Genomic DNA, 15460 nt, shown 5'->3' with positions numbered 1-15460 from the left:
TTTTTGAGCCCGGTCAATTGTGATTTGTTTCTCACAAAAATGGCGTTATTATCCTGGTAAAGAGGAATGCACATATGATGCAGCGGCCGCCTCAGATGGGCCAAGATTAGCAAAAATCATAATCTCATTGCATTTTAAAGTAGTGTGAAGCCCTTCCCCCAGCATATATCGGACCAATGCCGAAGCGAAACGGAATTCGCACTGCAGATTGGCCTAATTTGGTTTCCGTCGGTTGGATATATGCTCTGTTTGGCATATTTGATTCCCGGTGGTTCGGTAATCTGGATGTTTCCGTTGGCAAACCTTACGCTCCACAATGCTGCTGCTGCTGCTTCGTGTTTGTTATCTTTAAAACGCAGTCCGCGATGCTTTAAGCCCTGACTTTCTGTTGATAATCCTCCTCGCCACGACACTCGGCACCATATTGGTAGCAGCAAGCATTATCTCTGTCACGGTGAGGTCGCTGGCAGAGGAGCTAATGCTACTTAAAAGGCAGTCATCGCCCCATCGTCATAAACAGACCACCACCGTTCAGGGAGGGTATTAGCGAAATTTCACAATTGTGTCCACACTTCATCAACATCCCTCGCTCGCTCGGAAACAGCTTTTGTGTGGCGCTTTCGACGCCCTCTGTTGGGCCCGGACAGCGGCAGCAGATTATGATGTGGGGCAGGATAATTTGGGAGCAGTGCATTTTATGCCGCCGCGCCAAGCCCGAGAGTGTGTTCTGTTGAATCCTTTCCACATACTCAGTGCCCAACATTGGCCTCTGGGGAAGTCGACGATGGGGGGGCAGTCGTCGCCTCTCCGGTGTCGTCGGACCGCAATGTGTCCTGTGCGCCACAGTCGTCCCGCTTCCGGCGTGGTTTGGTCGTTGGAAAGAGAAAATGAAATTAATGAACGAGAAGAGTATTCCCGGGAATCGTCACCGAGGGGAAATGATGGTCCAATCGAATTAGCCCTCTACTTCGCCCAGCCACAGCGTCAGGCAGCAGCAGCAGCGTCCTTAAGCGTCGTGAGTCACACCCGCTGAACTTTGTTGTGCTCTCGGTTCGTATCCAGTCCCGGGTTCGGTCCAGGGTCCACACTGGGTCGTGTCGCCACCGTCGAGTGCATCGTTTGTGGCGCAAATCTCAGGTGTCTCTTTATGGTCGTAGCATGTGTGGAGGCCACACATCCTGCTGCTACTGCTCATGTGCGGTTGCCTAAATGGTGACCCAACTAATTTTTTTCGCCTCTCGACACCGAGCAGCTAATGGATTTAATGGAAATGGATGTGTAACAGACACCGCCACACCGTTGCTGGCGTTTTATATTTTACACTAAACGACAAAAATGACGAAAGACAGACTGACGTTTACATTTTGTGTAGTTTTTTGTTCTGTTTTCATCATCTCAAGACTTCGACGTTTAGTTCAGTTTAAACGTCCTCCAGTTCCCTATCGTTGACCGTGATCGCCAAATAATTCAAGGAGCGGGTCACCATAATGCGATAAAATAACGCTTTCACCTAACCGATCCGATTTTCCTGGTTCCCTGTACTCTGATATCTACTAATCCAATGTGGGCCCACACAACACAGTCAACCGACGGTCGGCACCAATGAAAAAGCCAACCAAAACCCGGACTAAACAACCAAAAGCATCCAAGAAAGTGAAATTCATAAGTAAGTATCGCTCTCGAACATATCGCTTCAAAATCGTTCATAGAGAAGAGTTCAATTTCGATTCCCAATTTGCTACACTTCAAAGGAAGCCCGATTTTCCCGAGGAACAAAACAAGGGTACTGAAAGTTGCCAAACGCCGGGGGAACAGTGGGGCTATTATTAACTTTCCGAAGGACACTCTTCCACACAACCCCCCCAAACATCCATTGGCCCCCTGGAAAGGATATCTCTGGCGATAGCCTCTGAACACTCGGTGTCGGTCGGACAAAGGCATCGTTCGACACTTGCTGAACGGAGACTCCCAACTCGTTCTCTCCTTAGAGTGGCGGTTTCCAGTTTGATATTTTCTGAAAAGCGCTGGAAATCGAATTTCACGCCATAATTGAATTTTTGTTCGGCCACCATTTGACCGGAACACCACACACACGGAGCCTGGACGAGTCGACCGACGGCACATGAGAGCAACAGGACCGGACTGTCCGCGCGCTATCGCCGTTTTACAGTTCTACAACCAGCGCGTAGTTCATCATGAAGACGGCCACCAAGACCAGAGATAAATCACTTCGTTCGCAGATATGAGGTCTTAGGTCCAGCGCGCGCGTTATGATTTATAATCCCTTAAATGAAGCCAGAAGTAACACTTTTCGAAAGCCAGAGTCTGGCGCGTATGTGAACGCAATCACACGCCCATTTGCGATATCGCGCACCAAAAACGCAAACACACGGCGAGCAGCCGTCAACCATCGTCGTCGTTGTCCTTTTCCGGTCCGCCCGTGCTAAGCGCCTGCACGTGGGGGGTACTTCAATAATCCGTGGCGGGAAACAATTCATCCCGAGAGGCGGCAATAATTCATTTTATGCATCACATGCATCATCCGCACAACGGGGCGGCCGTACAGATAGATGACACATTGAGCCGAGCGTGTTGACTGTGAACATGCTTCGTTTGCAGCACCTCCCGACGCTGTGTGACTGATTTTTCAACTTCATTTAAGTTTAATTACTTTTCCGCTGCCTCTCCTGCTGCGCGCCGTGAATTTATTAATTTCGTTTTGCAGGATTCGATTTCGAAATGCCATTCATCAAATGGCGCCGAAAGTATGGGGCTCACGTACCGAATTGTTTCTATATTTTTTGGAGCTCTTCACCGTCAATCTCACCTACTGTCCGGCGGTGACTAACACCGGCCCCGCAGCCAGCAGAGCAAACAAACGAAACCCGGAATAGCACATCTGCGTGGAAGCGGCGGTAAGGTGTCTAGCCAATACGTCTGGTCACGCAATCCGGCGACTGTCAGAGTTCTGTTCGTCTCCAGGTGTGGGGCGCTTTATCCGTGGTGCCGGGCATCGATCGTGATTCGCTGTCAATAGTGGGCGCCGATAGGACTTTTATTGATTGGCAGAGGACACGGTCTTGGCGTGCAGGTAGCGTCGTAAGACACCCCATTCGTAGGGAGCGTCCTTAAATCCGTTTTTCGGTGCCCGGCACACCGCGTAATCGATAATTCAAAGCGGAAGCTAAAAATAATAATTTTCGGAACCCTTTATGGCTTGCCGTGCTGGCTGGTGATAATCGATAATCACACGGAGGCTCTGGCTTCTTCCCAGCGTTGAACCTTTCTCCCTTTGGCCCCTGGTGGCTTTCGCTTCGGGCGGGCTAATTATGCAAGTGGATTTTTGTCATGAAAAAACTAATTTTCAACGTGGATTATGGATAATTAGTCCAAGGACGGCGTAATAAACGGTGGGCGGGCCGGCCTGTGTGGTGCCCGTTATCATTTTTATGCGCTCACGAGTGGCAATTAATCGTTACTGGCGTCGTCGCCCTACTCTTCGCTCATATATTCCGGAGTGTGTGATTACTTTACGGCTCACTAATTGAGTTAAAATTTTAATTGCAATAAGTGATTTTAATATGCGTCCGGAAGGATTTATTGGTGCCGGCAAACCGGCAGCGTGTCCCAGACAAAGAAGGATCATCCGTTTCAGTTCAGTTTAGCAACTTTGTTGGGCGGAATTGTTCTAATACAATCCAAAGTCACAACAAACATTAACCTACATAAACTCTGAAACGGAGTGCGCAGTATTCTTTCCATTTCTTTCCGGTTAAGTAAAGTGGACAAAGTACTTCCCATTTGGTTTTGTGCCATTTTTCCCCGTGGGGTTTCCGGTACTGCGCTGTCTGTCACTCGGCGAAAACTTTTCCCATTTACTCTCTCTGCAGCATTTAGCGTCGCAGCCGATAGTTCCATTTTTTTTCTTTAACTGGACATCCTTCGCTGCGCTTCGTGACTTCACGGCGTGAATACGTTGATTAGACGGAAATTAGTATCATGGCGGCGGCTCCTAAGAAGAGGAAGATAAATGCTTCGTCCTCCGTCAACGACGCCACCGCCGAAGAATCAAGTATCCTTTATCACGGGCGCTGTCCGTCTGCCTGTCGTGTCCTGGGTGTGACGGCACCGGCAAGGATGAGAAGGTGTCCCCCACGGTCGTGTGTGCGAGTGACTGGTCTGGGTTATTTTTTCTGCTCCACATCCTACGGGTCCTTTTCATTGTGACTTTTACACTCATCCCTCCCGCCAACGACGACCCGTAGCATGGCACTGATTTGGGACGGCCATTGTTGGTTGTGTTGTGTAGCAAAACATCAAGTCCGGGAATTAAATGGTCCTTAGCCTCGTCGACAGTCGGAACCACGGTGGCGGGGAGGCCAGTAGCCAACGCCAGGACTCGGCGCTTTTCCTTCGTCTTTCCCGGTGGCGCAGGGATAGTTTTACGAGGTGACAGCATACTTGACGTTGGTGGTGGCGGCGCCCGTGATAAGCATCAAAAGGTCGCCGCAACGTGGCAAACGTAAGTTAATAAGGATCAGATTGGGGTCATCTGTTGAAGAGCAGAGCCCATCCACGGATGTTTGTGGATAATTGAAACGGCTTCTTCATTTCGTGGTTGACTTTTTATGGACCCCGCTGGGTTAGCGTAAAATTGGCAAAAATTTGAAGATCCGCCGGAATGGCCGTTGAAGTGTTCACACTAAGCCTTGTAGTATTAGTCAAAGACACAAAACGCATTGTTATGTGAAGAGTAATCTCATTTAAATTGTTTCGCGTAAATAATGAATATGAAGTTTCGGAAGCATACAAAAATTGCACAAAACTTTGGCCGCTGCATGTGACAGACCCGGTTTCAAATAAGCTGGCTCAACATCCCTCCTATGCTTGCCTGTGGGGTTAAAGGAAATGCTGCAAAAATAGTAAAGCCAAATCCTTCCGGGTTTCTCCATCTTTAACGACTGAGCGTGAAAATAGCCATCTGAAGGGAAGCTCATAAAGCAGGGCCAACGGCGGCGAGCGTCCGTTAATTTATCTCTGCTGCCTTCTCGTATTTTAATTACCTTTCGGCCCTCGTCGAAAGCTCATTGTGTATGGACCAGGCGTGCTGCTCCGGCTTTAATTTATATGAAAATTTATTGAACTCTCCTCTGCTCCAGATGTGTACAGCCTGGAGCGAGAAAACTTCCCCCCAAAACTCGGTCTGTTTGCGTCCAGTCAACGTGGGGAAGTTTCTGGCCTGGAATTTCCGCTGTCTCGATCCCTTTTGATTCCCCCCGGGGCATGGTTCCATGGTCCCTCGAGCAATAATCGGCGGGTAGGTTCAGGAGAAGCGAGAGATTCAACACCTCCACCAGATCGGCCTCGATATCTTGTTAGAGGGAATTATTTTAAAGCCAGCCTCCGGAAGAAAACGGCAAGTCGGTGTTACAACCGATGGAGAAAATGTATTCACGCTGCGCCTACACGTCAGACAGTAACATCTTCAGCAGCGGCCGAATGCCGAAGGCTATCACCCACCGCACGGAATGCCTGCAATTCGATTAAGGGCTCACTCTCTTCTACCGTTCCGTGTTTCCATCCGTGCATGCGTGTCCGTGGTCTGCCTGTGCCTCGCCAACTGTTGGCCAAGTGGCCAACTGTTGGCCTTCTTGTGTGGTACAACTTTTTTCCATTTTTCCTGGCAAAACCCAAGCTGGAAGCTGCCCGCGGGGCGTTAGTGTCTTCGTAGAAATCTTTTGATGACCCAACCGTTTGGTGGGGACAGAATAAAATTAAGCTTTCGTCGTCGTGTACCTTCTTGTAACACTGTGAAAATGTGGTAGCCGCGATTGGTGTGTTTTGGTTTGCTGGATTTTAATCCCAGGTCCGCCGAGGTCGGCAACCTTCTTTCGCCCCAGCGGCCGTAATGCCATAGAAAGGCGGAAATGTTGGAAAAGTTTCGAGTGGCGCGCGCGCACGTCGTGTGCGTGTCGGATGCGTCTAACGGCCATGTTGCTCGGGGTTTGATCCTTAAGATAGCAGAGTTGTTGGTGAAGATACAGCGTCTCCAGGAGCGTCGTATTCCTGAGGGAAATTATTCGATTGCAAAAGTAAGGCACATCGTCCAACGTCCGGGAAAACTCATCCTCGGGACTCGGCGCAGGTTTCGGAGGGAAGCAAATGTACGTAATCTTTATTGCAATGGTGTGAACCTAACAATGACTGGCTCCTTGCTTAGCAATTCCCTGCCGATTGTTATCCTGATGGCACGGAGCAATTGTGAAGCTATAGCTCAAGGTAAATCGACCCATGTTCGCTTTTGGAGAATAATTTAATTCTTTCCAAGTGCTTTACAATTGGAACCGCCGCAGGTTGTGTATGGTTTTGTCGTATCCTTACAAAAAATGTTGTTCCACAAGTGTTAGCGATTTTCGAATTGTTCGAAAGTTTTGATAAGGATACGGCAATTTATCTTAAAAAGTCATCAGAAAAGACAAAGTTTAGTAGGAAAGGAAGATGCACTCAAAATATAGTGTACCTTACCTTTAATCTAATATCGTACCATCCTCCTCGCGTCATCAGATCATCACACGTTCCGGATAAAGTGTTTTCGAGCACTTCATTAGTAGCCCGCCTTCCGGGAAACGCGCGTGTGGAACTCTCCCAAAGTCCCCTCATTAGGGCAATGTAGCGCGACCCACAATACCCACAGCATTGAAATTGAGGCCAAGACCAATTTTGCGTAAAAATTAATTCGCTTTTATTGCCCCGCCGCCATCGCCTTTCGGGACTTACAGTGGAACCACCTCATAATCATTACTTGAAGAATTTTAGAACCTACTTCTCGGTGCCGCCCGACGAAAGGTGGGCACCCCAACATACAAAATACATAAAATTTATTAGCACCTCTCACCTCGCGCATGCCTGCCGCGACGCCTTGCCTTGCCGGATTCCCGGTACAAGGATACTCCCAAGAACGGCACCCTAGACTACAGAGAGTGAGAGTTTGGGAACAGTGTCACCCAAAGTTGTTTGCCTTGTACGCCCCCAGACTGAGACTGAGGCAGCAGGACAAACAGTGCCCTTTTGCACGCTTTGTTTATCTGGGATAACATTTTGTAAGGCGAAGCCGCCGCGTGTATGAAGGACTCCGCACAGACGCACGAGACAAGGGGCCAAAAATGTGAAGAAGTGAAGAAGTCACTTAGCTCCCGAGGACAGCATCCTTTTTGCCTAATAAAGAAATTGAAATTCTTTTGATCCCACTTCTTGCGCGGAACCGGGGCCGTCGGCCGCGGGAGGTGCGCCGGAATGGCAGAAATTAATGGAGAATGTGATAAGGCATTTCACGGCCCATCACATCCCAGCCGCCCCAGTCAAGCTTTTTTCTTTGTTTTTTAGTGTGGGGCACATGAAAACCTTATTTTCGTGGGGTAACATTAAAACTTGATTTTATTACTAAGGAGGGCTAGGAGGCTTTTTAGGAGGCCGAGGCTAAAAAGGAGGCTTTTTAGGGGCTCGCGGCCTTCCATTAGCCCAACTAAGCTGGCCTTCGGGTACTAATCTCACTGACAAATATACCTTAAATAAAAGTTGACCTCTGGCACAATTTTGCTTCCCGTTCCGTAAGATTAATCGTGTAATTTTCTAAATGCCAATAATTTTATTGCAACCGTCTTTTCACAAACACTTTCAATAGCTGGTTAGTGTCGGAGTGGTAAATTTCATCATCCGATGCCAAGTTATCTGACCACTACCATCTTTACGGTTTGCCACCCAGCACACTACCAGGCCAGCATCAATTGGGAATTTGAACTTAATTACAGCGTGCTTAAATTTTATTATGACCCCTAAACTCTCTTCTAAATCTCAAAAAGAACGCGTGCCGCTGGCGGGCTATTGTCGGGGGAACGGCCGGAAACATCGCGGCCGTCAAAACCGTGAGGCAATGAGAAATTTTGAAAGCCTCATCATTTAGGCATAAAGTAATTTTAGGGCTGCCAATTCCGGGAGCGCGCCTGCAGCAAGCCTTTCTTGATCCTTCCAGCTGGTGGAAGATTTCAGCTCGGATCTACGCGGCAATCCGTCTCCTGTGTCTGGCTTACACGGGAGGAACGAGAAATGTTTTGGAAAAGTTTCTCTTTGGGCGGCAGACTTCAGCTTGTTGATTGTATTATTTTAGCGTGAAATTGTAAAGCAGAAATTGTGTTTCGCCTTTTTCTGCTTGACATCTCTCGCCAAGTCATCCGCGCCAAGGTGCGAAAGATCTCTCCCCACTTGTCACAACCATTTTTTTAAGCTTCCCTCTGCATCGTTGGATTTTAGTGCTCTCGCGCCCTGTGTTTTTATGTCCAGGACACGTCGTCGGGTCTGACTGACTGACTGACTGACTGACGGCGGGGAACGCGTTAAAATGAGTTTTTCACCTGACAGATGCGCGTGCGGGTGGGTTCTAGTGTTTCGTGTTCCACGAAGAAAAGACGGTCGGCTCTGTGGACGATGCAACATAATCGTCCTTTTTAGCGCCCCGGTAGCGACGGCCCCCACGAAAGCCGCCTGACGTACTTTTTATTATTTAATGAAAAGTCTATTGCTTTTGCTGGGAGCAACCACCACCTCGGGTTTCTACATTGGAATTACGTCCAGCTTATGGTTCGGTGCGGACGGTGAGGGGGCTGTCCTGCTGCTGCTTCGTCCGGTTTTACGATGCTTTCTTAGTCCGGGCACGCTGAAGGCGACAGGCTAGGCTATTATGCGAACCAGACGACTATTCATAGCTTTTGGTGAGGTTCACAACAACAGTGTCCCCGGTGGGGCGGATTCTCCGGAAATAGCGGAAACGGAACCGGAACCTAACCGAGCGCGCGAGTGATGGAACTGAGAGTTGTTTTAAGAAATTAATTGGTAGCAACGGCAGGACCTTTTTCTCTGTGACGGGGTCTGTGGCAAACAAAATGGCGCATTATTCCCCCTGTCTCTGTTTAGGGGTGGCCCCACCGTTGTGGTATCTGCTTCAATTGCTCTAAATAGAAACATTTTGCTGCCGCCAAGCGGTCCTAAATTATGCGGTGTACAAGATCCAGGTCTGTTGGGTGTTGGATGCGGCGGATACATCTTCTATATTATAAAAATGACGCTCCGTTTTGTGTGCGGTTTATAGACTCCGAAACTACTGGACCGATTGACTCGAAACTTGCCACACAGGGGTTTTAGGGGCCAAGGATGAGCAACGTCATGGTTAGAAACCCCTCCGCCCCCTCCTTCTTACCCCTCCCATACAAACGAACCGTTAAAACATTAATTACTCCACAAGTTATGAATCGAATCGAGTCAAATCTTGCACAATTGTTGATAGTCACTTGAGAAATCATGTGACCAAATTTTGTCCTTCTAGGACGAAGGGAAGGGGGTGGGGTGGACTCTAATCCTTAAAATACGTCCTAGGGCAATATGGGTATCGTTTCTTAGGTTTTTGTGGTCTCTAAATCGATTGGAGAGAAAGAGAGAGGGAGAGAAGGTGTGAAAGAGAGAGTGTAAGAGAGAGGGGGTGTGAGAGAGCGAGTGAGCGAGAGAGGGAGAAAGAGAGAGAGAGGGTGTGAGAGAGAGAGAAAGAGAGAGAGAGAGGGTGTGAGAGAGAAAGAGAGAGAAAGAGAGAAAGAAAGAGAGAGAGAAAGAAAGAGGGAGAGAAAGAGAGAGAAAGAAATAGAGAGCGAGAAATAGAAAGAAAAAAAGAGAAAGAGAAAGAAAGGGAGAGAAAGAGAACAAGAGAGAGAGAGAGAGAGAGCGAGAAAGAAAGAGAGAGATAGCAATTTAGCGCATTTTTTCTTTCCCCTTTCCCCACTGTGATTCACTTGGCCGTACACTTAGAGAATGGCCAAAGAGTATATTTCACAGAACAGAATGCGACCAGTTTTTGTCATCCATGTCAGAGTGATTATTTCGCCCGAACACGGCTATACTCAGAAATGCGAAAGTATTACACTTGCCCCAAAACCCAAAAAGGAATTTCAAAGACGGAAACAAGGAGACAGGACGAAGTCTGTCGGGGCAGCTAGTTTAAAATAGATTAATCAACAACTTTGTGTAGCGCCATTAGACCGCCCGGCGTTTGAGGCTCCAGACTAGCGCGCGCAACTCCGGGACTGATTTGCGGAAAATGAGCGCGTGCGCGCCGTGGTCGAGCACAGCCTAAAAGCGTAGGAATTGACGTTGATTGATGGATCATCATCATCTTGGTGTGGTCGTCGGGGGAGGCCCTCGCGCGGGGTAATATTAATAAAATCACAAACCACCCAGATTACTCTGTAATTGCTGCAGCACCACCAGCCGAGAGCATGATGAATGACTCGCGTGCCCCTCGCACCGGCTCGCCGGTAGCTCTGTTGCCAATTGTGATGGCCAATTGGCAACATTAGTTGGGGGTCGGAAAGTGAACGATATCTAGCCCCACTTCCCGCCGCGGTCCCTCTGTTTCTTGGCCAACAAAAGTTAAGCTTCGACAACTGAAACGAATCGCTTCAGTTTGGTGGTCGCTTTCAGTCGACCGAACCACGAATCTCGAATCGTAGCCCGCGGACCGGGTGCGTTCTCTCAGTTCGTGAACACAGGTAATTTGGGATATTTGCATTAATTTAATTTCCTTCGGACACGAGATCATCATCGTCCACGGCCCCGCGGGGCCCAAAATAGAAACGCCAAACGGTTTTCCTTTCACTACTTCGGGTTCACTTAGTTTGGCGCCACGCACCTACCGGAAGGGGCAATAAAGATTCGTTTTGGGGCTTTTGTTGCGGTGTGGACAAAACAAACAGTAACGTGTTTTTTCGGTTACAGTTTTGAAACGGTGTTTATGGCTGTATTCAAATTCAGAACGATGGCGCACAGGGTGCGAATCGTTGAAGGCGTTCCTTTTTACATATTTTGGGGGCACCAGTTTGGCAAACGCCACGGAATGTCCTTGGTCATCTCTTGGTCCCATTTCGTTGATGCTAAACGTCAGCTTACCGATATCGAGGATCAAGGCTCTCGGGTCTTGGGAGGGCTTAGTGAATTTAAAGTATTTTCAAATGGACCCCTTCTCACGACGCGCTCGGTATGTCATCTCTTGGAATCCACTCCGGCTGGCTCACTGTTAGGTATCGGCCGAATGGCATGAATTCCTTACCTGAAGATTCTTTGGCAAATTCACCACCCCAGACACACATCCCGGGGGTCGAGGTCATCATGTAAGCTTAAGTTTAGCATCATCAGCGTCGTACAGCTGCCAGCCGGCACCTACTAACTTCAGAGATGAAATACCATACGGATGAAGGTGGGTGGGATCCATTACTTTTCGTGCTCCATATTGCCGTGCGCCCGCCCGTCTGAAAGGAGCTTGGTATTTTCGCCCTTAATCTCTTATTATTGCTGCAACCATTTCTTCGCTTCGGCTTCGCTGGGGATTGGAAGGAATCATATAATCGTTTACACAAAACGAGAGGACGCCTCACATCGGTCGGATTGTTTTGTGACTCTCCTCGAACACAGCGTATCCTCGCAGAGAGAGATAGAACAGCATTGAAAGGGCAAGATTTTCGTACAAATTGCCGTGTGTCGCATATGTTGCCCACATCACCCTAATTTAACCTCGCCGATACAATACGCTTCGCAAAAGGCAATCTCAAGTAGTTGTTGTGTCTTCCCGCGCCCCGACGAGGACTCTTCTGTTGTGACACTTGTGTTCTTCACCCGACATCGGTTGTCGATAACAACCAGGCGGCACAAAAGCTGTGCGAGATTCGGTTCTTATCCTTTTTCCGCCACGCCCTGGGCTCTACGCGTGTGGATGGTCGTAAAGAAAGGCGAGTATCACTGTAAGGAACCGGTAATCTTCCGCGCACCATCGGACAAGATGTGTGGAAAATCGATACACTTCCGGCCGGGCGCATGAAGGCGTGAGTTTCCTGGCTGTGTTTGTTGACACACTTGCAGATGGGAGCTTTTTTCGCCCCCGGAGCACAGCGCACTGGAAAGCAATCAATTTTCCAAACGGCCTTATTGGAAATTTACTCACAACCTGAAGGTGGTCCCCCGTCCTTTTGGGCGAACCGTTGTGTAGCGGTCATCCTATCCTAGCATTAATTATGCACGAGTTCGTCTAATGGTCATTACCACCACCAAAGTGAGAAGTTAATAAATTCTGGCCCACAACCTGGCTGTCCTGGAAAGCCTCAGGTGCTAAGAGGCGCCCGTGTGCTCCGCTCGGCCATGTGAATATAATCGTAAATTGAGCCAAAGCTACCCTGGGGACACATTCAGGCCATTATTGGTGCCGAACTATCACCACCACTACCCTCGACCGTTTCGGTTGCATCGTGCAATGTGATACGCCGATACAGGGGACATCTCCATTTCTCAACGGCCGGCCAATAGACTCACTCTCGCTGTTGATCCGGTTTCCGTTCCACTCAAAGCCGAACCCCACATATTGGTCACCGGTCGGGTTTCGGATGACCGGCTCCCTCTAGGCCCCCTTTTGCGGGATCATCCTCCTCACTGGCCATTATCTGTTTCGTATAATGGCTTGATTTATCGTAAGCCCCGGTTGTCATGCTGTGTGTATACCGCCGCGGTGCCAAATGTCGGACCCCTGAACACAATGATCATTTCGGCTCGATTAGGCGGCTTCCCTTTGATGCTCTCGCGGCCCCCAGGACCCGGACTGTTTGCTTAGGAGCAGAATAATGAAATTGACTCTGTAAGCTAAATTTACTCGCCAATTTCGTCGTCGTCACCGCCATCAACGAACCCCCCGCCGTGGGTCGACCCCGAAGAGTTCAAAGCGAAAAAGGATCACTTGCTTGTGCTGTGCGCGGACCCCAAGGCTCTGATATGGCTGATTTTCGCTGCAACAAAAAAGTAAAACCACAAAATACACCAAAAAACACAACCGAGAACCCGGACCGCGACCTATCAAATTACACGGACAGGAGGGTGCTGCGGGCATGTGTCCTGTTCCACGGCTTGCATCTTTATTTTCCTCTTCCTCTCTGTACACAACTTGGGCAGGGTTTTATTGACGGGTGCCTCGAAGAAGAGGCTTCTGTAACGTGACCATCACAAGGAGGGCTCCTTTGACAGAACCGATTTGTCTGACGGGGGCGGCGCACAAGAAGGTGTTTTTACAACAGCAGGACGGCCGCACTTGGAGTGTCTCCTTCCTCGGCTGGGCCTTTTTGACCAAAAAGGACGGCCCGTTGGCTTGACAAACGTTGCAAAAGTTTCGGTGCAAATAAATAATGCATAACCCGTCGTCGTCGTTGTCTTGCTGTCGATTTTTGTTGATGCTTGCCCGTTGTTGTTGACGTAGCTGTTATTTCCACTCACAAAAAAATCAATAGCGTCTTTACCGGTGGTCTTTTTCCTTCGTTTAACTTTTCATTTTCGTGCCCAAAAACTCGTTGGCCAATGTGCGCCAAATGATAAGTGAAGCAAAAACGGTATATAGCGAAAAGGTTGATTATTTACACTCTTCTGGACCCCAGAGGTAACGGAAAAGTGAGGGTTTTCTAATGAATTTTCCTACACTCTCTCTCTCTCTCGTTCGTGCCTTGTAGCGACCGAAATCCGTTGCCAGGAAAAGTCCAAAGGTGGGCTGTGCTATGAAGTAATTCTGGCCGAGCCGGCCGTCAACGTGACGCTGCCGAAGTTGCCCCCGGTTCCGGAGAAGAGCGTGTCGGCCGTGGAGATCGAGGAGAAGCTGAAGGCGGCCGAGGAACGCCGTCTGTCGCTCGAGGCGAAGAAGATGGCTGACTGGTCGGCCAAGATGGCCAAAATCGAGGAGGCGTCGCGCAAGAAGGACGAGCTGGACAAGGAGTTCAAGACGCACGCCAAGGAGGTGCTGCACACCAAGATGGAACAGTACGAGGAGAAGCGGGAACAGCAGCTGTCGGAGATCAAGGAAAAGCTAAAGGTACGCTGTTGGGGGGACACTTTTCTCTCGCTGCATAAATGGGGGCCAGTTTTTGATTGTAACGCTGACCCTTTCCAATCTCGGCAGATGCACGCCGCCGATATCGAGAAAACGCGACAGAGCTTGGAGCAGCAGAAGATCGATGAACTGCAGAAGCATCTGGATGAGAAGCTGCGAAACGCGTCCACGCTGCGCGACGATAATATCAAGAAAATTTTGGGCCGACTAAAGGAACACGTACGTATCGCTGTCGACGGGGACGACGATCGGTCGTCTAATGTGTTCGGCATTCAGTTGTCGCAAATTCACCACCGAGAAAGGTGTTAGCAGCACCCTTACTGTTTGGTTCCGCACAACACGGATTTTTGTCCTTTTTGCGCATTGCACTGCTGCGATCGATGCTGATCGCTGACACTTGATCGATTCGTTGACACATATGTTGTTTGCTATGTTTGTTAAATTTTCGTTTCGTTTTCTTTCGTTTCATTTCTTTCTCTTTTCGATCGAACAAAATATCGCTCACGACACACCATTACGCTTTGGCGTCCTCTACAACCCCACAAATCTTGGTCCCGTTCGCGATCCGCGGGGGTCCACGCGGACGGTGTGCTCCTCTTCTGCCGTACCTTTCTTCGGTCCTCGATCGCTTTCTCCTGCGCACATTGGACGTTGCACAACCACTGCACGTTCCGTAAATTATCACCAACCCACGAACACACAACGAACTAACACCACACCATTGGCCGCCCAATGCTTCATAATTCATCACAACATTCATGTGCCCCATTTGTTGTCCCGGGGACTGTGAACTACCCGATGCCGGGGTGTACCCTCCTACCATGATATGGAACACACCCACCTCGAAACTACGCCGGCGGCTCATCATTATTTCCACCCCTGCCTGTCGCCTTTGTTGGCCGATTGAATTATCGTCCTTTCCGTTTTGTCCGGGGCTCTGGGTGTGGATGGAATTTTTTCACCATCGATAAATTAATCTGCTCTCGGCTGCTCCGGCCCTATCATCAACGATCCCCGGATCCTGTGGTCATCACACACTGTTTGCGTGCGCGCCCCCGGTTCGGATCGATAATCAATCTGATTTTTCGTCTGTTTACCGATTCATCTCCGGGTGGGCAAAATGCGGCTGGTCGGTCCGGGGACTTGCTGTGCTACGCAACCGGTGGTTGCGCGGCGCATTATTTTGTTAACGGAAACAATACCATTCGTTGTCGCCCGGGGGTCACGTTCCTGTCACCGCCTTTTCGGCCATTTTGATTAACCTGGCCCCCCGCTCCCCGATTGATGTTTGTTCTTTGTTGCCCACCTTCCGTCCAATACGGCTGTGCCCTCCGACAAATTGCGTTGTAATTAATCGATGGGTTCTCTCCTATATACACGTTCAATACTCTCTTCCTTCGGCACGCACCACAAACGAACCGCGTTTGGAAAACGGGTTCGACTAATTTATGTCCACTATCATCATCACAATCGCCATCACATCACACCAACAACATCATCATCATCATC

The 15460-nt window shown here is 49.2% G+C and overlaps 1 protein-coding gene across 3 annotated transcripts in view; it reads left to right on the top strand.

The window, feature by feature from the left end:
- LOC131211643 (uncharacterized) overlaps nt 1-15460 on the top strand; it is a 33773-nt gene that overhangs the window by 13901 nt on the left and 4412 nt on the right. For 2 of the 3 annotated variants that reach the window (XM_058205212.1, XM_058205210.1), the window contains exons 2-4: nt 1583-1666; nt 13578-13933; nt 14021-14170. In XM_058205212.1, coding sequence (XP_058061195.1) covers nt 1583-1666; nt 13578-13933; nt 14021-14170 — 590 coding nt within the window. The remainder of the gene's footprint in view (nt 1-1582; nt 1667-13577; nt 13934-14020; nt 14171-15460) is intronic. The other variant, XM_058205211.1, reaches the window with a different exon arrangement.

This window comes from Anopheles bellator, chromosome 2, assembly GCF_943735745.2.
Source record: "Anopheles bellator chromosome 2, idAnoBellAS_SP24_06.2, whole genome shotgun sequence".
Lineage (NCBI taxonomy): Eukaryota > Metazoa > Arthropoda > Insecta > Diptera > Culicidae > Anopheles > Anopheles bellator.
This window is presented reverse-complemented; position numbering and strand designations above follow the sequence as displayed.